This window comes from Channa argus, chromosome 23, assembly GCF_033026475.1.
Source record: "Channa argus isolate prfri chromosome 23, Channa argus male v1.0, whole genome shotgun sequence".
NCBI classification, from domain to species: domain Eukaryota; kingdom Metazoa; phylum Chordata; class Actinopteri; order Anabantiformes; family Channidae; genus Channa; species Channa argus.
Genome location: NC_090219.1, coordinates 10,195,632 through 10,215,588, shown reverse-complemented (window position 1 = coordinate 10,215,588; position 19,957 = coordinate 10,195,632). Strand labels below are relative to the sequence as shown.

Below are 19,957 nucleotides of genomic sequence, written 5' to 3'. Positions count from 1 at the left end.
TTATATATGTGTTTAGATAATATATTACTATGTATAAATCAGGGGAACTTTGCTTTCAAGTGATGAGATGATCTTTATTATGTAAAGATTTTATGTCATATATGTCATATTTAACATAATAAACGATTATCTGCAGAGTTTGAATTAATCCGAATATGCTTACACAATTTTTAACACACAAGGTCTGAAAGGTTAAAGAACATTCAGCCTGACTAGTTTGAGCAGTACAGCAGGTTGATGCGGTTGAAGCCGTCCTGGCTCATCTGCTTGGCTCCACCAAAAACGTGGTTAGGGTTGATGTTCTTGGAGAAAGGCGAGCTGCAGGGAGGAGACAGCCAGAGTCAGTGAGTGTTCTGAATCATGATGATCATGTGGTGATTGTACGTAGAATACAGGGCTGCTAAAAACACCATCTCACGGAGCTGATGGATTTTATACTGACTTGCCAAGCTGCATTAGACCCTTGTAGGCATGAATTCCCTGATTCAGAGTGTTGATATTAGCAAAGTTGTATTCCTCACCTGCAGAAGAAGAAGAACCACAACATTATTTGAATCACAATGTTCAAAGTGTTAATAATAAGGAAGTTCATTACTCATTATGCAACTTTAACTCTTTCTTTTAGAAATTTGATTCTGCTCCATTTAGGGATCATGTCAAACAAGGATCTTTAACAAGGCATCAGATTTTACAGCCTGGTGATAGATTTGGGATATAAAGGCTGGATCTGTAAAACGAGCAGCCGACACTGAGAAAATGTTCATAATTGGAAAGTTTCTTATTTGTGGTGCAGCCAAAATGTGAATGTGGAGAATAAACATTTATCATGATGCAACAGGCTGTAACCTACCAGGGAGGATGCTCTACAGATGGTCCCTGTCGGAGCGGCGATGCTCGTGGTTGAAGCCCAGGACCTGGAGCAACTCGTGTTGGACTGTTCCAAAGTAAATGCAGCCAGTTGTGTTCAGAGACAGGGTCTGAGAGTTGCCCTGGCGACCCACGAAAGAGTAGCAGCTGTATGTTGGAGAACACAGGACGTCCCTCATCAGACTGACAAGGCTTTGTTCTACAGCATCCTTCCACTGCAGGAACTGAGCCCTAACCTGGAGCTTTCTGTACCCTGAACTTGCAGAGTAAAGCTGCTCACTTCTGGTTTGCTTTTCCACTGTGGTTTCCAACTCTGTGGTTAGTTGCTCTTTACACTGAGGTGAGTGAGTGTGTGTTTTATATTGTGCTTGTTGTGCTAATAATTAAGACGAAACAACTCTTTGGGTTGGTGTTACAGCCCCACAAACCCTCCACCAACTACTTCCTGGAACTTCATTTAGTTCTAGCTCCTGAGTGGTGATGAAATCTAGCTCCCAGATCTTGTCTGTGTTACATACCCATCCAGAGACTGTATGTCGATGTAGGCTGTCTCAGTGGTGCGGGGGATGAAGCGAATGCAGGTGGCGGTGGAGATGGAGTTCATGGCACTTGTGATGACACCGAGCTGCTCAGAGGCTGAAGATGGAAACACACAGAAGAAAAACACCAAATGTAAAATCAAACCATGAGCAACATTATTCAAAAATAAAATGAGATGCTTTAAAGGGCAACAAGATGACATGATCTGAACTGAAGGTTCCTCCAACTGCATTTATTTACATGAACCACCCAAACTAGAACCAAAAGAAGCACGTTTTAAATCAGTGAAGCCTTTAAGAAGAAGCCTGTTTAGAAAGTCAGAAAAGAGAAAAACGACAAAATCCATGAGGTATCTGTCTGAATGTGGTGAATTCAACTTTATTAACTCATTATAAAGTGCAAAGCTTCAGAGTTCTGGCTTCTTTCTACTCTTTGTTTTTTCTTTTCTCTCTGGTTGTTTTTCCTAAACATGTAAAATGTAAATATGCTTTAATTCTCTCTTACTTCAAGAAGAATTCAGTTGGTCATACATTATTAATAAAAGATTAAAAAAAAACAATTACTGGAACTACATTTTTCCCAATGAAGACAATACTGTTAAAACACGCTGATGATAAAAGCCTGATTGATGTTACATTAGTGTGTCTCAGTACTTTCTGACAGAATATGTCTCACAGTGAATTATTAGCTGTGAAGTTTGACATAAACCAAACAGTCCACAGGGGAATGGATGGAGGTTCTTACAGTAGCTGTTAGCAATGACATAGGGGATGTAAACGTTGCCATCAGAGGATTTAGGCCACTTGCATCCATTTTGGACACAGGGGTCGGCGTTCCTGTGGTTGGACAGAGCCATGTCCCCTTTTAACTGGACGCCCTCTTCCATAGGGTCTGCAGAGACAATGTGGAAACAGCAGAGGAAACCAAGTCAATCGGGACAGAAACACTGGTCCTGGATGCAAATTGTTGCTGAAGAAAATGGTCATTTTCCAAACATACATACTTTTTTTACATAATTAAGGGGAAGTTTTGACCAAAAATATGTCAGGTTCAAACAACATACTGTTACAATAACAAAACAGGGAGATTTGTTAAGACTAAGATTTTACATTCAGGTTAGAAAAAAAATCAGTATTAAAGCCTTAATATATGAAGTTCATTAGCCTTTATTTTAAGAAATAACCCTAATTCAATATAATAACCATAATAAATGTTCCTCACTCAGATTTCTGTTGGCTCTCTCCAGCTGCTCTGAGACGCTCAGCACGGGCTCATCTTCTTCAGCATTGTCTCCGCTTTGTCTCTTCACAACCTGCACACAGACAAGTGACAGAGTTTCTGTTGGTGTCCAACAACCAGGGAGGAGAAAATGTCTCGTTAAGCTGATGGAGACGTTTTATAAGGCAGATACAGAAAATGTTAAAAAGCAGTAGTCAATGCTTTAAACGTTTAAGTGCATGTGAATGACTCTGAAATGACTTTGGTAAAATCCATGTCATGAGGAAGATATGTTAATATGTTGCTGTAGATGAATGAAGACCTGAGTGCCGACCCCAGCTGTGGGACTTACCCCGGCCTCGGTCCAGGCTGAGACTGCCAGCAGGGCCAGGAGACCCAGGATGCACTTCATCGCTGCCATGGTACAGAACAACTTTGAGGCTGAAACAGAAAACAGGTCAATGCAGTTCAAGCCCAGTTTCTTCTGCAGGACCTGGAGGTGAGTGAAGGTGTTTTATACCAAGCTTGTTCTGCTGACACGAGACAAGTCTGACCTTTGGCAGGGTGGACCCACCCAGCCACCCTGGTTCAGGTCCTGACCCCGGATAAAACTGGGAGGGTTGTAGCAGGAAGGTCTTCCGTCATGAAAACAAATCCATGTGTGTAACACGTTCTGCTTTACGTCTCCTGGAAGCGACGAGCCAAAAGCTGTTGTTGTTTTAAACCATCCTGTTATGTTTGTTTCTGAGGAACAGCCTTGATGTTCCCCGGTCAATTTGACCTGGGTCACCGTTAATTATACAAAAGTGTCAGAAACCAAAAAGTCCCAAAAAACATTGTTTATATGTCATCATTAACTACATTACTAAACATTTCAATCAACATTTAGTTCAATGATGTTCTTTACTAATCATGTTCAAACTTTTTTTTAATGTACAATGAAAAGACCTACATATAAATTACAGTAGTTTTATATGTAATTGATTTTTAAAATTTTTATTTTAGATTTTGGTTTTTTTTGTTTATGGAGTGATGCTGATAAATTAAAATGAGACACTTCTCTTCAGGGTCAAATTAACCCGTTTTAAAGTTAACAATCTAAAAAAAATACTTAAAAGTATTTTTTCATTTTGAAACTTCTCCTGTTTGGCTTATTTAGTATCATCAACATATAAAATAAAAATGGTTCAGTTCACATATTTGTAACCCCCCTACATGTTCATATTACAAAGGTAGTGTTTGGGTCAATTTGACCTGGCGACAAAATAGAAGCTAAAGAGTCAGAAATATCAAATACTATTTGTTTCTTTGCAACTATGAGACATAATACACCCCTGTCTCACACTCACACACACTCTCACACAAACCAACAAGTATTTTGTTTAGATTCTTAAACTTTAAAACGGGTCAATTTGACCCTGAACATCACCGGAGGGTTAAATGTAGGACAGGAACATCTTCTTCCCTTTCAGTGGTCCCACAGCAACTGTTCTTCCTCCATCTAACCACATCCTCTGCATCTTCTTTTGTCGCATCAACTAACTTCATGTCCGGTCTCACTGAAGGAACATAACACATGGAAAACTGCTTCACACATGAAAAAAAGTCCATATTTATCACCTGTGACTTTTTAATGACCTTTGAGTTTCTGCACTTGATTAAAATCACTTGGGAAAATCTTTGGCATAAAATATGAAACCTACAGGAAGATGCACTTATTAAAACAACATAAAACATTGTTTATTGCAGGCAGCAATGATTAGCGCTGCCACCTCACTTCATAATGAATTAATCGGTTGTATTCAGCAGCTCTTGTCTTTTCCCTTTTTTGAATAATGACGATCTATTATGATCCAGTGTGATAATAAAAGGTTTCCAGTAACAAATTTAACTGATGGACAACATGGTTTTAATCTACGCCTCCTAAACTGGAGCCAGGTCTGGCAGACAGACACGGGACTGAGGATGCTCACATTTGGTGCTGGAACCCAACCAAGTGTGCTGAGGCTTTTACTTGGTTGAGAGGTGTCAGTTTCACCTCGTTCCTGCTCCTGTTGTGACGTTGGGATCATGTTGGACCAGTTCACTAATCATTGAACTTCCCCCAAGTTCATCTCTTTGTATTGACCTAAAAGACAGAAACATGAAAACGTCCTCCAGTTTAACCACAGTTCTTTCACCTGCTTCTTATGGGCATTTTAGCTCTTGATGATTTTACAAAGGGAGGCTAATATTTGATGAATATTTTCAATGAGCTTGAACAGTCCATGAACAAGGTTCACATTAGCCTCACAGCAATGGCTGTGGATATATTTATTCTGTTTGCTGTTATATGTTATATGCTGTTTACTCATTGTTCACTGCCTGCAGCTAACGTCACTGAACATCGGCTAAAGTTAGCGAACTCTAACTCTCAACTCAAATCTCGTTAGCTATTAACTTTACTGAGTTATCAGTCCCACGATCACATGACGGCATTGACTGCAAACAGCTGGTGAATTTGGCAGGAACAGGGGAAAAACAAGATGCAGTGTGACGCGAGGAGTTCAGAGAAAATTCTTGTGACGGTTGATGCTGGGAGAGAGTTCGAGGACACGCTGCTGTCGCTCAGGCGTCGTTCTGGCTCCTCACATCTGCATTTCTCTGCAGAGTAAAGGTGACTGCCCCCCTCCTGTGTGATATCAGTTGTGATAATAAATGCTTATTTGAACTGTATTGATTTGTCCGTGATCATATCTTTGCCACCACACTACACACCTTATAAAAAATGTCCTTGTGAGGACAAACTGGACTTGGTGGGTCCGCTTCCCCTTTCGTCCTCTTACAGTAACATTACCGAGCTCCTGAGCTGCAACCACAGTCGGATCGACAGTTACGGTTGGTGGGACACAGACAACAATCCGGTTACAGAAAGTTAAACATTGAAACCAAATCCACTTGTCTTTGCTTCCTGTGGAGACACCTAAGGCCACTAAGTAAGTTTTATTCATGTAGCACTTTTCACAGATAAAATCACAAAGTGCTTTACAAGGTGCAGTGATATAGAATAAAATAACACAGAAACAGAATAAAATAGTTTAAACCTAAAAGCTCAGTCATCTAAAAGCCTGTCTGAACAAAAGTGTCTTAAGCTGCTTTTTGAAACAATCCACACGTTCAGCCACACGCAGGGACAGGAGCAGGGTTTTCCACAGTCTGAGGGCTACAGCCTGAAGAGACAGGTCCCTAAAGGTTTAGACCAGGTTTAGGGAACAATCAGCCACTTCAGAAATGATGCTGTTAATAGCAACATGGAAAGTTAAATCACTAAGGTAAGAAGGAGGACAGACCCAGAAAACCCTAGTTCTGTCTAGGGTTAGATGTTACATCAAGCAAAACCAAAACTGTTTAGCGGCCTGAGTCCACAGCCATCATTATGTCACCTGAGACCTTCAGTAGAGCAGGATCAGTGGAATGCATTTTGTGAAAAGCTGAAATTTGAAAACAGTTTATTCTGCTCCATTAAACTAGTTAACTGTCCTGCTACCACGGTTTAAAGTTTGGTATGGACCCTAGGCTTTCTGAGCTGGGGTTAACAGTAGCCCTGAAGTCTTGCACTTTCCTCATAAAAAAGTTCAAAAACATCATCTTCTGTGTACACAGACACTTGAGGAAGGTGAAGGTGAAACAAGGTTTTGAATAGTGTCAAACAAGACTTTTTTCTTGATTAATGAAACCAGATGAGAGAACTATGGTGATCTCTCCGGCTTTATCATTCACCTCCACAATCCTGCTTGTAAGATGCAGTCTGTGCACTTCTAACTTTCTGGTTTTCCACAGATGTTCTATTTTACGACAGTCTCTCTTGAAACTGCACCAAACACGTTATCGCCGTGAAGGTTGAAATCCCAGAGAATAAAACACTCTTGAATGTAATAGTTGTGGTTTTCTTGTAGTTGGTAGTTTTCCATGCAGTTTCCTGGATGTTCTATCTACACCTGGTCTCACTAAAGCTTAGCCTCCCTGCTGTTTGACTGTGGATTTTTTTTTCTGAATAGATCCCAACATGTAGGTTTTAGGCAACATAATGTTTGCTTCAGTGGCTCAGTTGGTAGAGTGGCCACCTACCGTCCATAGGGTCGGAGAATCACACCCTGCTCTTCTCGACCACATGTCGGGTTCTTTCAGGAAGGGCATCTGGCATAAAAAACAATTTTAAGTTGTGTCAGTACCTGAAGTTTATTCTCACGTCGTCATCGTCTCTAGTGATGGTCTTTAACAAACACCAACACAGAATCTCAGTGAATTCCACTGCCAATGTACATACACTCACACAAGAAGCTGATTAGAATTTTCTTTAGTCTTAGAGATGCATGATGTTCACTAGGCTGAACATGTATAATATACAAAGCAAATTAGACTGAGTTTTAGTGTCATTAGAGTGAAATGCTGATTGGCACAATGCAAAGAAGCAGTAACGTGCAGCATAATACAGCATGTGGGAATAAGAAGTTATGGAGTATTAACAGTAATGATATGAACGTTGACGCTGATGTAAAGTTTAACATTATAAACACACTTTTTACTACTATGATACAATTTGCATTTTGATTGACTATTAAAAGCAGGACACACGTTAACTAACCACATGTCAAAAAAATGTAGCCAAATGTATGAGACCTGCTGAGTAGATCTAGTCTTTACACACTTCCCTGAGGAACGTTAGGTGGTTGTTACCTACATGACTATTTTCCATAACAACTTAGGCTCCATAACATTAACTGATGTCCAGAATAGATGTTGGTGAACCTCTACATTGCCATTATCAAATCCATTCTCACATCCCCCATCACAGTCTGGTTTTCTGCAGCCCAGGAACCAGGGACCAGGGACCAGGGATCAGGGACCAGGATGAGTGCAACACGTCATCCACTCTGCTGAGAAGGTGATTGGCTGCAGCCAGGATGTCAGCCGACCCCTCTGATCCCGGATATAGACTCTTTGAGTCGCTCCCCTCAAGCCAAGAGGCTCCGGTCCATCAGGACCAAGACCTCACGCCACAAGCACAGTTTTTTCCCCACTGCAGCAAGAATAATGCCCCAATTCCCACAGATAAGTTTACTTTCTAAACGGGATGAACTTTATCTCATTGGATTGAACTGTGAGAAAAAACCTCCTCTTACTTTAACAGATTAGAAAAAAGACGACAAACCAACATTTCTATTACCTGTTTATTAGTTGATGAACAAGAGGTGACAGAGTCAGAAATTATATCAGATTAGATTGATTTAAATTCTACTCTCTGTCTTACTCTGCTCAGAAATGGACTTATGTTTCTGAATTAAAATGGTCCTAAATTCCTCAAATAGCAGTAAATTATGAGCAGTACAGCAGGTTGATGCGGTTGATGTCGTTCTGGCTCATCTGCTGGGCTGTGCCAAAAACAGCTTTGGGGTTGGGAACAGCCACCATGGTGGGGCTGACGTTGTCCTTGGAGAACGCCAGTCTGCAGGGAGGAGACAGAGTCAGTGCTTATTCTGTACTTTACTTTACCTCCTCCAACCAAGAAACTTCCTGAGCTTTTCTTCAAATTTATACTATTTGTGAGCTGCTTCTAAAGATTTGAGGCTTCATTAAGGACCAGGCTTTGAGTCAGAATGCAATAAACAGGGTAAAGAATTCATAACTGGAGATAAAGAATTTGCTGAGAATAGCAAACATGAAGAAAATCACCAGCTCTGTTCTAATGTCTAATGCAAACAAAATAATCCCTGACAGAGCCTGAAGATCACACAGACAATAAGCAGATAAGATGGAAGATTTAACACGTTGCTGGACTTCAGAGTGGTACTGACCTGCCGTAGTGCATGACAGAGCTGTAGTCATAAGGAGTTCCCTGGTTCAGGGTGTTGATCTTGTTAAAGTTGTATTCCATACCTGTTTGTGGACATTGATAAGACAAAGCTAAAGAAACTGCTCCTCAAACTGAACGTCCACATTTCCTCCCAGTTCTCAGTGGTTTCAAACATGAAGAGTGTCTGTGCCCAGATCTCTGCAGCCTACCAGAGATGACGTTCTGCAGCAGGACCTGGATGTGCTGGTCCCTGTCGGAGCGGCACTGCTCGTGGTTGAAGCCCAGGACGTGGATCAACTCGTGTTGGACTGTTCCCACGTAAATGCAGCCGTTCCTGTTCAGAGACACGGTCTGAGCGTTGCCCTGGCGACCCACGTAGGAGTAGCAGCTGCAGACATGTTGGAGAACACAGGAAGATCTTCTTTCAGGAAGACACAACAGAAGCTGCTCTCTGCGACTGCACAACCTGACACCTAAAGCTTCCTACAATCTGAACTCACACAGCAAAGCTGCTTGATTTTTACACTGAGGTTTTATCTCAGGTGTGTGTGTGTGTGTGTGTGTGTGTGTGTGCTTCTTCTGCTAATGCTCAAGACAAATATCAGTCACAGGAGACAACAGTGGAAACAAAAGCAGAACCAAGGAGGACGCTTGAGTTACGAGTCGTCCTGCAGTGGAAAAGCCGTAGAATGACCTCCATAATGTGCCGTCACTGATACACACCCATTGTATGACTGTATGTCGACGTAGGCTGTCTCAGTGGTGCGGGGGATGAAGCGAATGCAGGTGGAGGTGGAGAAGGACTTGATGGCACTTGTGATGACGCCGAGCTGCTGAGAGGCTGAAGATGGAAACACACAAAGGTAAAAAACACTGAGAGGAACATTTTTCTACATTTTCTTCTTAAATCCATATGATGATACTAAAATAAAGTGTTATGAACTCCTCACTGTGTCACTCCATCTAAAGCTCCACCATGAGGTCCCACTGAAGATCTCAATCTTCTAAAACAGCACTAATAGATAGTTTCATGTTCCTATTACTACTATCTGGGCAGTGTACAGTGTGTTTTAATAGGAGGCTTCATTTCTTGGACTATTTTCAGACTGTTTTTATGGTGTCAGTGGCTCATTAGTCTGAGGTTTGTTTGAAACAATATTGTAAAGAAATGGACAAAATGAAGCATGTTTGTGTCTCAGACATTTTCCAGAGCACAGTTGGCTGTAAAGACAGACACACTGTAAACAGTATCAGACACAGTCCACAGGGGAATGGATGGAGGTTCTTACAGTAGCTGTTAGCAATGACATAGGGGATGTAAACGTTGCCATCAGAGGATTTAGGCCACTTGCATCCATTCTGGACACAGGGGTCGGCGTTCCTGTGGTTGGACAGAGCGATGTCCCCTTTTAACTGGACGCCCTCTTCCATAGGGTCTGCAGAGACAATGTGGAAACAGCAGAGGAAACCAAGTCAATCGGGACAGAAACACTGGTCCTGGATGCAAATTATCAGTGAAGCTCACAGCAACTAAATGGTTTCCAGCAACTGCTGTCAAATCATCATCTTTTTGTCGTAAGAGTAATGTTTAACCTTCAGCCTGTATGAATACACAGAATCTATGAAGACAATTCTGACTTCTTTTTAAATCCGAATCACTGTGATGCATGAATGTTCCTCACTCAGATTTCTGTTGGCTCTCTCCAGCTGCTCTGAGACGCTCAGCACGGGCTCATCTTCTTCAGCATTGTCTCCGCTTTGTCTCTTCACAACCTGCACACAGACAAGTGACAGAGTTTCTGTTGGTGTCCAACAACCAGGGAGGAGAAAATGTCTCGTTAAGCTGATGGAGACGTTTTATAAGGCAGATACTGAAAATGTCAAAAAGCAGTAGTCAATGCTTTAAACGTTTAAGTGCATGTGAATGACTCTGAAATAATTTTTGGGAATTAACGTTGATACATTTGATACATCTGAACTGAAACATTATAAATCTTATGTAATGGTCTCAAATTAAACTTGATGAAAGGCAGAAGCAGAACAGGAAACAGTGATGTTCAAAGTGCACGTGAACCAGGTTTTAAACTCACTTTCAGAGACTTTTCCGTCATGAAAAGAGTTTATTCTTGAAAAACTTGATATTTGTATTTTCGTGGCCCACATCAGTTTTAGGGATAATTACAAATCTATAGAAAGTGGCTCAGTATGAAAAGTGATGAGGAAGATCATGTCTATAACTCAGTTGAAAGTTTTGCTCCTTTTCTAAATGTGTTTGTAGACAAACCTTCATGTTAAATTCAGTTTAATATGTTGCTGTAGATGAATGAAGACCTGAGTGCAGACCCCAGCTATGGGACTTACCCCGGCCTCGGTCCAGGCTGAGACTGCCAGCAGGGCCAGGAGACCCAGGATGCACTTCATCGCTGCCATGGTACAGAACAACTTTGAGGCTGAAACAGAAAACAGGTCAGACTGAAACATGCAGCAGCATCAGTGCAGTGTCAGCAGCTTCTGCAGCAGACAGTAACATTCACTCACCTTTACCTCTGGACTTCAGGTAGGAAAGCAGCAAGTGTGATGCTCTGTGGAGGCACCGGTCGTCCTCTTTTATAGCAGAACATGCTGAGGATCACCTCTGTAATCCTGCAGCAAACTCTGATGTTTATTTCCTCATTCAGATCTTTGGGCTCGTCACTGACGTCCACCCTTAACACACACAGTATACGACCAAAGTAATCCATGTACACGAGGGAGGTGTTGAAGTATTGGTGTTAATACTGTGGAAACGCTGCCAAATCAGCCCCAGTCTGTCTGTTCTGTGCATTTGACCTGAATGATCCTCAGCTTAGTGAGAAAACAACAGTTCTCCTGTACAGGGTGGAGCAGGGCTGGGTCAGGAATCAGGTTCCTCCTCCTCCTCCTACTACTGCTACTAGTAGTTATCCCAGTCACTACTGTGTCACACTCCTGTTGTTTCTGCTCTGTAATCCTAACATTTTATATAAGAAACATTTGAGGAGATCAGACAATATAAAAAAATGTACAACTAGTTAAACTAGACAAAAGTACATAATGTAGTTAATTCACACTAAAAAAAATTCTACGCCTGTCTAAGTCAAGATCAACGGCTTTCGGTTTGTCCCTTCATTGGTCGCCACAGCGGAACATGTTCCGCACATTGATTTGGCATGTGTTTTTACGCCAGATGCCCTTCCTGCCACCACCCTCCAATTTTTTCTTCTGGGCTCGGGACCGGCACCAAGGTTGCCCTTGGTGGCTGGGTGGGGCCATACCTGGTAGGGTGCGATTTGAACCTGCTGCCTTCTGCATTCCAAGGCTATGCTCTAACACTGATCTACTAGACCCCCCCTAAGTAAAAACTTTAAGTAAAATTTGGAAAATCTGCTGAGCACGTTTACTTGAATAAAAGATTGAAAGTGCTATAAAGATGATTCTTTCCTGTTAGTTTACTAAAAACTGCTCGACGACGATGGGCCTGCTACTAGATTCAGTAATTGTTTCTGTCTTGCTCTTGAGCAAGTTTCCATTTTCTCAGGTTCCAGTTAAATAAGGGAGAATAATAATGTGGTGTGTCAATATATCCAAAGCTGTTTCTTCGAGTTTCCGTCTAAAAGCTCTAATCAAGTTGCTCCCGTGGGTCAGGTGAGTGTCACAGATCTGATTCCTGGCTTCCTGTAATCTACTGTTCGTTCATTAGATTTCCCTGTTGTCTTTTCTTTTCCACAGGAATATGCAGCTCACCTGCAAACCTGAGCAGATAATGCTGCCACCCCCCTGCTCGCTGTCTCACCTGCAGCACCTTCACTAATTATGCACTGAATTACAGTCACTACAGAAAGTCTTCAGACCCCTTCATGTTTTTTTCAAATGATAAATGTTCTGCACTTATATTTCATTTTTTTACCTATTGGCACTCAAAGCTCTTTACACTGCTTCTCATTCACCCTTTCACACACACTCTCACACTGATGGGGGAGCTGCTATGCAGCTGGTCAACACTCACTGAGAACAACTAAGTTGGTGTTCAGTGTTTTGCTCAAGTTGAATAGTGACATCAAATGGTAACTGTGGCGTCCATATAAGACACCAAAGGACATACAGTAGAAAGTGTCACTATTTGACACTATGGGCAGCGTCTTTTTCATGATGCTGTGGGAACTTGTTGCACTGTCCTTCAGTTATACAGTCAAAAGCTCGAGGAGTCAAAAATGTGCCAAAAGAGACAGGATCTGAAAACCTTTGGCAGCAACAGTAACTTTGTGCTTAATTAGTGAAGCTGCTGCAGGTGGGCAAGAGGGAAGGGAGAGCCAGGTAAGAGGGGAAAGAAAAGAAGACAGGAATGTGTCCCAAAAGAAACTGTATCCCAATGAAAGCAGCCATTTCCTCTAAATTAATAAGTAATTGTTTTATTAAAAAGGTTAACACAAACTAAAATCAAAGACTCTTTGAATCAGAGTAAAAACTGTGCTTCTAATTCAATTCTTTATTTATATTTATACTTTATTTATATACCTCCAATTCACAACAAAGTCATCTCAGGGCACTTTACAGAATAAAGTCAAGACTATAAAGATGTACAGAGAGAACACCCTGGAACAAGTCATAGGCAACAGTGGAGAGGAAAAACTCCCTTTAAGGGAAGAATCCTCCAGCAGAACCAGGCTCAGGGTGGACGGCCATCTGCCTTGACCGGTTGGGGTGAGTGGAAAGAGAAGAGAGAAAAGAAAAGAGCAACAAAAAGCAACAACAAAAGATCGGGGAGGTTGATTGGACCAGTAGCTGCACACTGGAAAACACACAGCTTCAAAGCCGGGGACACCTGCAGAAAAGGACAGAGAGAGGGGGGCAGAGAAGGACAAAGACAACTACGGGAGAAAACACACGGAGTTAATGACATACAGTGGTGACAATTGCAGGGTGAAGGGAGAGGAGAGAGGGTCAAGAGGAGGAAAGGAGCTCAGTGCATCGGGGGGTGGGTCCACCAGCAGTCTAAGCCTATAGCAGCATAACTATAACTAACTATATGCTTTATTAAAGAGGAAGGTTTTAAGCCTAGACTTAAAAGTAGAGAGTGTGTCTGCTTCCCGAATCTGAACTGGGAGCTGGTTCCACAGGAGAGGAGCTTGATAGCTAAAGGCTCTACCTCCTATTCTACCTTTAGAATCGGTGGATGGAGTTAGAATGAAACAAAAAATCTCCTTTCACAAAACAAGAAATATAAGTCACCTGCATTAGATCATTTAGATGGAAACCTCCTGAAAACCAGTTGTGGATTTGCATCATGCATTTGTCACAAGGAGGTAGTGTTATAGAAACAGTTACAGAATCCAGTAGTAGGCTGATCATTGTCAACCAGTTCTCAGTAAACCAACAGGAAAGGTTCAGCTTTTGAGCAGGTTTCAGATTATCTTTCTATTTTAATTGTCAACATCAACATGCACTAAAGAAAGGACATTCCCATTGTGCAGCCTTAAGACTATGCTGGATCATTGGGAAAGGAAACGTTTGTTGGAGCCAAAATACCAGATTTTAGTGCAGGATCAGGATTAGCTTCTAATTAAGCGAACTATTCTGCTGAGTCACAAATAAAACGTGTCCTTTAGCAGCAATTGTTCCATCAGGAGAAAACTTGAATGTGGAACAGCTGTTGAAGGGAGGCTGCTCTACTCATAGTTTACCTCTTTTCACTAAGAAAACTGATGCATCATTGGGAGAAGACTCAACATCATGTTTGGTATTTCCAAACTGATATCAAATATGTCAACGACTAGATTGGTTGTTATTATTCAAAACATGCAGCTCATATTCAGCAAGTTTCCCACATTAAACCTTTAGGGAATTATTGATGAGTCACAGGCAAAATTATAACAAAATCTACATTTACCTCAGATACAAATTTACAACAGCTTCAAGTAGCTCAAATTCCAGCCGCTCATCTGGTTTTAAACTGTCATCGAAGAACAGTTCAAAGCAAACAAGTGTTAAACTATACTGTAAATTGTAAGATAATTAAAAATTAAAAACTAAGGTCAACAAAATGTACTGACGTTATCACCAGTTATATATTATATTTATATTATCTGATCTCCTGAAATGTTTCTTATATAAAATGTTAGGATTACAGAGCAGAAACAACACAAGTGTGACACAGTAGTAACTGGGATAACTACGAGTGGCAGCAGTAGCTGTTGTAATATGAGTAGTAGTAGTAGTAGTAGTAGTAGTGTTAAGAACCTGATTCCTGACCCAGCCCTGCTCCACCCTGTACAGGAGAACTGTTGTTTTCTCACTAAGCTGAGGATCATTCAGGTCAAATGCACAGAACAGACAGACTGGGGCTGATTTGGCAGCGTTTCCACAGTATTAACACCAATACTTCAACACCTCCCTCGTGTACATGGATTACTTTGGTCGTATACTGTGTGTGTTAAGGGTGGACGTCAGTGACGAGCCCAAAGATCTGAATGAGGAAATAAACATCAGAGTTTGCTGCAGGATTACAGAGGTGATCCTCAGCATGTTCTGCTATAAAAGAGGACGACCGGTGCCTCCACAGAGCATCACACTTGCTGCTTTCCTACCTGAAGTCCAGAGGTAAAGGTGAGTGAATGTTACTGTCTGCTGCACAAGCTGCTGACACTGCACTGATGCTGCTGCATGTTTCAGTCTGACCTGTTTTCTGTTTCAGCCTCAAAGTTGTTCTGTACCATGGCAGCGATGAAGTGCATCCTGGGTCTCCTGGCCCTGCTGGCAGTCTCAGCCTGGACCGAGGCCGGGGTAAGTCCCATAGCTGGGGTCTGCACTCAGGTCTTCATTCATCTTTCATTCAAAACTTAACTGTATCACATGATCATCTACATCAGTTTTCATACTGAGCCACTTTCTATAGATTTGTAATATTCCCCAAAACTGATGTCATCCATAAAAATACAAATATCAAGTTTTTCAAGAATGAACTCTTTTCATGACGGAAAAGTCTCTGAAAGTGAGTTTAAAACCTGGTTCACGTGCACTTTGAACATCACTGTTTCCTGTTCTGCTTCTGCCTTTCATCAAGTTTAATTTGAGACTATTACATTAAAGCATTGACTACTGCTTTTTGACATTTTCAGTATCTGCCTTATAAAACGTCTCCATCAGCTTAGCGAGACATTTTCTCCTCCATGGTTGTTGGACACCAACAGAAACTCTGTCCTTGTCTGTGTGCAGGTTGTGAAGAGACAAAGCGGAGACAATACTGAAGAAGATGAGCCCCTGCTGAGTGTCTCAGAGCAGCTGGAGAGAGCCAACAGAAATCTGAGTGAGGAACATTTATTATGGTTATTATATTGAATTAGGGTTATTTCTTAAAATAAAAGCTAATGAACTTCATATATTAAGGCTTTAATACTGATTCTTTTTCTAACCTGAATGTAAAATCTTACTGTTATGATAACAAAAGAGGGAGATTTGATTTGTTAAGACTATGTTGTTTGAATTTGACGCATTTTTTGTCAAAACTTCCTCTTAATTATGTAAAAAAAGTTTGTATGTTTGGAAAATTACCACTTTCCTCACTAACAATTTGCATCCAGGACCAGTGTTTCTGTCCCGATTGACTTGGTTTCCTCTGCTGTTTCCACATTGTCTCTGCAGACCCTATGGAAGAGGGCGTCCAGTTAAAAGGGGACATCGCTCTGTCCAACCACAGGAACGCCGACCCCTGTGTCCAGAATGGATGCAAGTGGCCTAAATCCTCTGATGGCAACGTTTACATCCCCTATGTCATTGCTAACAGCTACTGTAAGAACCTCCATCCATTCCCCTGTGGACTGTGTCTGATACTGTTTACAGTGTGTCTGTCTTTACAGCCAACTGTGCTCTGGAAAATGTCTGAGACACAAACATGCTTCATTTTGTCCATTTCTTTACAATATTGTTTCAAACAAACCTCAGACTAATGAGCCACTGACACCATAAAAACAGTCTGAAAATAGTCCAAGAAATGAAGCCTCCTATTAAAACACACTGTACACTGCCCAGATAGTAGTAATAGGAACATGAAACTATCTATTAGTGCTGTTTTAGAAGATTGAGATCTTCAGTGGGACCTCATGGTGGAGCTTTAGATGGAGTGACACAGTGAGGAGTTCATAACACTTTATTTTAGTATCATCATATGGATTTAAGAAGAAAATGTAGAAAAATGTTCCTCTCAGTGTTTTTTACCTTTGTGTGTTTCCATCTTCAGCCTCTCAGCAGCTCGGCGTCATCACAAGTGCCATCAAGTCCTTCTCCACCTCCACCTGCATTCGCTTCATCCCCCGCACCACTGAGACAGCCTACGTCGACATACAGTCATACAATGGGTGTGTATCAGTGACGGCACATTATGGAGGTCATTCTACGGCTTTTCCACTGCAGGACGACTCGTAACTCAAGCGTCCTCCTTGGTTCTGCTTTTGTTTCCACTGTTGTCTCCTGTGACTGATATTTGTCTTGAGCATTAGCAGAAGAAGCACACACACACACACACACCTGAGATAAAACCTCAGTGTAAAAATCAAGCAGCTTTGCTGTGTGAGTTCAGATTGTAGGAAGCTTTAGGTGTCAGGTTGTGCAGTCGCAGAGAGCAGCTTCTGTTGTGTCTTCCTGAAAGAAGATCTTCCTGTGTTCTCCAACATGTCTGCAGCTGCTACTCCTACGTGGGTCGCCAGGGCAACGCTCAGACCGTGTCTCTGAACAGGAACGGCTGCATTTACGTGGGAACAGTCCAACACGAGTTGATCCACGTCCTGGGCTTCAACCACGAGCAGTGCCGCTCCGACAGGGACCAGCACATCCAGGTCCTGCTGCAGAACGTCATCTCTGGTAGGCTGCAGAGATCTGGGCACAGACACTCTTCATGTTTGAAACCACTGAGAACTGGGAGGAAATGTGGACGTTCAGTTTGAGGAGCAGTTTCTTTAGCTTTGTCTTATCAATGTCCACAAACAGGTATGGAATACAACTTTAACAAGATCAACACCCTGAACCAGGGAACTCCTTATGACTACAGCTCTGTCATGCACTACGGCAGGTCAGTACCACTCTGAAGTCCAGCAACGTGTTAAATCTTCCATCTTATCTGCTTATTGTCTGTGTGATCTTCAGGCTCTGTCAGGGATTATTTTGTTTGCATTAGACATTAGAACAGAGCTGGTGATTTTCTTCATGTTTGCTATTCTCAGCAAATTCTTTATCTCCAGTTATGAATTCTTTACCCTGTTTATTGCATTCTGACTCAAAGCCTGGTCCTTAATGAAGCCTCAAATCTTTAGAAGCAGCTCACAAATAGTATAAATTTGAAGAAAAGCTCAGGAAGTTTCTTGGTTGGAGGAGGTAAAGTAAAGTACAGAATAAGCACTGACTCTGTCTCCTCCCTGCAGACTGGCGTTCTCCAAGGACAACGTCAGCCCCACCATGGTGGCTGTTCCCAACCCCAAAGCTGTTTTTGGCACAGCCCAGCAGATGAGCCAGAACGACATCAACCGCATCAACCTGCTGTACTGCTCATAATTTACTGCTATTTGAGGAATTTAGGACCATTTTAATTCAGAAACATAAGTCCATTTCTGAGCAGAGTAAGACAGAGAGTAGAATTTAAATCAATCTAATCTGATATAATTTCTGACTCTGTCACCTCTTGTTCATCAACTAATAAACAGGTAATAGAAATGTTGGTTTGTCGTCTTTTTTCTAATCTGTTAAAGTAAGAGGAGGTTTTTTCTCACAGTTCAATCCAATGAGATAAAGTTCATCCCGTTTAGAAAGTAAACTTATCTGTGGGAATTGGGGCATTGTTCTTGCTGCAGTGGGGAAAAAACTGTGCTTGTGGCGTGAGGTCTTGGTCCTGATGGACCGGAGCCTCTTGGCTTGAGGGGAGCGACTCAAAGAGTCTATATCCGGGATCAGAGGGGTCGGCTGACATCCTGGCTGCAGCCAATCACCTTCTCAGCAGAGTGGATGACGTGTTGCACTCATCCTGGTCCCTGGTCCCTGGTCCCTGGTTCCTGGGCTGCAGAAAACCAGACTGTGATGGGGGATGTGAGAATGGATTTGATAATGGCAATGTAGAGGTTCACCAACATCTATTCTGGACATCAGTTAATGTTATGGAGCCTAAGTTGTTATGGAAAATAGTCATGTAGGTAACAACCACCTAACGTTCCTCAGGGAAGTGTGTAAAGACTAGATCTACTCAGCAGGTCTCATACATTTGGCTACATTTTTTTGACATGTGGTTAGTTAACGTGTGTCCTGCTTTTAATAGTCAATCAAAATGCAAATTGTATCATAGTAGTAAAAAGTGTGTTTATAATGTTAAACTTTACATCAGCGTCAACGTTCATATCATTACTGTTAATACTCCATAACTTCTTATTCCCACATGCTGTATTATGCTGCACGTTACTGCTTCTTTGCATTGTGCCAATCAGCATTTCACTCTAATGACACTAAAACTCAGTCTAATTTGCTTTGTATATTATACATGTTCAGCCTAGTGAACATCATGCATCTCTAAGACTAAAGAAAATTCTAATCAGCTTCTTGTGTGAGTGTATGTACATTGGCAGTGGAATTCACTGAGATTCTGTGTTGGTGTTTGTTAAAGACCATCACTAGAGACGATGACGACGTGAGAATAAACTTCAGGTACTGACACAACTTAAAATTGTTTTTTATGCCAGATGCCCTTCCTGAAAGAACCCGACATGTGGTCGAGAAGAGCAGGGTGTGATTCTCCGACCCTATGGACGGTAGGTGGCCACTCTACCAACTGAGCCACTGAAGCAAACATTATGTTGCCTAAAACCTACATGTTGGGATCTATTCAGAAAAAAAAATCCACAGTCAAACAGCAGGGAGGCTAAGCTTTAGTGAGACCAGGTGTAGATAGAACATCCAGGAAACTGCATGGAAAACTACCAACTACAAGAAAACCACAACTATTACATTCAAGAGTGTTTTATTCTCTGGGATTTCAACCTTCACGGCGATAACGTGTTTGGTGCAGTTTCAAGAGAGACTGTCGTAAAATAGAACATCTGTGGAAAACCAGAAAGTTAGAAGTGCACAGACTGCATCTTACAAGCAGGATTGTGGAGGTGAATGATAAAGCCGGAGAGATCACCATAGTTCTCTCATCTGGTTTCATTAATCAAGAAAAAAGTCTTGTTTGACACTATTCAAAACCTTGTTTCACCTTCACCTTCCTCAAGTGTCTGTGTACACAGAAGATGATGTTTTTGAACTTTTTTATGAGGAAAGTGCAAGACTTCAGGGCTACTGTTAACCCCAGCTCAGAAAGCCTAGGGTCCATACCAAACTTTAAACCGTGGTAGCAGGACAGTTAACTAGTTTAATGGAGCAGAATAAACTGTTTTCAAATTTCAGCTTTTCACAAAATGCATTCCACTGATCCTGCTCTACTGAAGGTCTCAGGTGACATAATGATGG

The 19,957-nt window shown here is 41.7% G+C and overlaps 3 protein-coding genes across 3 annotated transcripts; 1 reads left to right on the top strand and 2 right to left on the bottom strand.

The window, feature by feature from the left end:
- Window positions 1–212: 212 nt before the first annotated feature.
- On the bottom strand, window positions 213–3,107 carry LOC137108865 (high choriolytic enzyme 1-like). Its single transcript, XM_067493953.1, has 6 exons — window positions 2,978–3,107; window positions 2,629–2,719; window positions 2,152–2,298; window positions 1,386–1,503; window positions 868–1,014; window positions 213–318 (listed from the first exon to the last, which is right to left on the bottom strand). Exons 1-6 carry the CDS (start codon window positions 3,044–3,046, stop codon window positions 213–215), a joined length of 678 nt encoding a protein of 225 aa, XP_067350054.1. The 5' UTR covers window positions 3,047–3,107.
- Window positions 3,108–7,839: 4,732 nt separating this feature from the next.
- Window positions 7,840–10,921, bottom strand: LOC137108836 (high choriolytic enzyme 1-like). Its single transcript, XM_067493917.1, has 7 exons — window positions 10,820–10,921; window positions 10,141–10,231; window positions 9,748–9,894; window positions 9,182–9,299; window positions 8,668–8,846; window positions 8,460–8,541; window positions 7,840–8,110 (listed from the first exon to the last, which is right to left on the bottom strand). The coding sequence occupies exons 1-7, from the start codon at window positions 10,886–10,888 to the stop codon at window positions 7,981–7,983; spliced, it is 816 nt and encodes a 271-aa protein (XP_067350018.1). The 5' UTR covers window positions 10,889–10,921; the 3' UTR covers window positions 7,840–7,980.
- Window positions 10,922–15,061: 4,140 nt separating this feature from the next.
- LOC137108835 (low choriolytic enzyme-like) lies at window positions 15,062–18,157 on the top strand. The gene is made up of 7 exons (XM_067493916.1): window positions 15,062–15,256; window positions 15,689–15,779; window positions 16,115–16,261; window positions 16,710–16,827; window positions 17,151–17,329; window positions 17,456–17,537; window positions 17,887–18,157. Exons 1-7 carry the CDS (start codon window positions 15,137–15,139, stop codon window positions 18,014–18,016), a joined length of 867 nt encoding a protein of 288 aa, XP_067350017.1. The 5' UTR covers window positions 15,062–15,136; the 3' UTR covers window positions 18,017–18,157.
- Window positions 18,158–19,957: the final 1,800 nt, after the last annotated feature.

Excerpts from the sequence above, each read along its gene's own strand:
- LOC137108865 (XM_067493953.1), bottom strand. The coding sequence starts at position 3,046 with ATGGCAGCGATGAAGTGCATCCTGGGTCTCCTGGCCCTGCTGGCAGTC. Across the intron at positions 1,504-2,151 it reads TGTCATTGCTAACAGCTACT|CCTCTGAGCAGCTCGGTGTC; the intron begins GTAAGAACCTCC and ends TTCCATCTTCAG. Across the intron at positions 319-867 it reads CGCTCCGACAGGGACCATCT|CTCGCCTTTCTCCAAGAACA; the intron begins GTAGAGCATCCT and ends TCCTCCCTGCAG.
- LOC137108836 (XM_067493917.1), bottom strand. The coding sequence starts at position 10,888 with ATGGCAGCGATGAAGTGCATCCTGGGTCTCCTGGCCCTGCTGGCAGTC. Across the intron at positions 10,232-10,819 it reads CAGCCTGGACCGAGGCCGGG|GTTGTGAAGAGACAAAGCGG; the intron begins GTAAGTCCCATA and ends GTCTGTGTGCAG. Across the intron at positions 8,111-8,459 it reads TCTGTCATGCACTACGGCAG|ACTGGCGTTCTCCAAGGACA; the intron begins GTCAGTACCACT and ends TCCTCCCTGCAG.
- LOC137108835 (XM_067493916.1), top strand. The coding sequence starts at position 15,137 with ATGTTTCAGTCTGACCTGTTTTCTGTTTCAGCCTCAAAGTTGTTCTGT. Across the intron at positions 15,257-15,688 it reads CAGCCTGGACCGAGGCCGGG|GTTGTGAAGAGACAAAGCGG; the intron begins GTAAGTCCCATA and ends GTCTGTGTGCAG. Across the intron at positions 16,262-16,709 it reads TGTCATTGCTAACAGCTACT|CCTCTCAGCAGCTCGGCGTC; the intron begins GTAAGAACCTCC and ends TTCCATCTTCAG.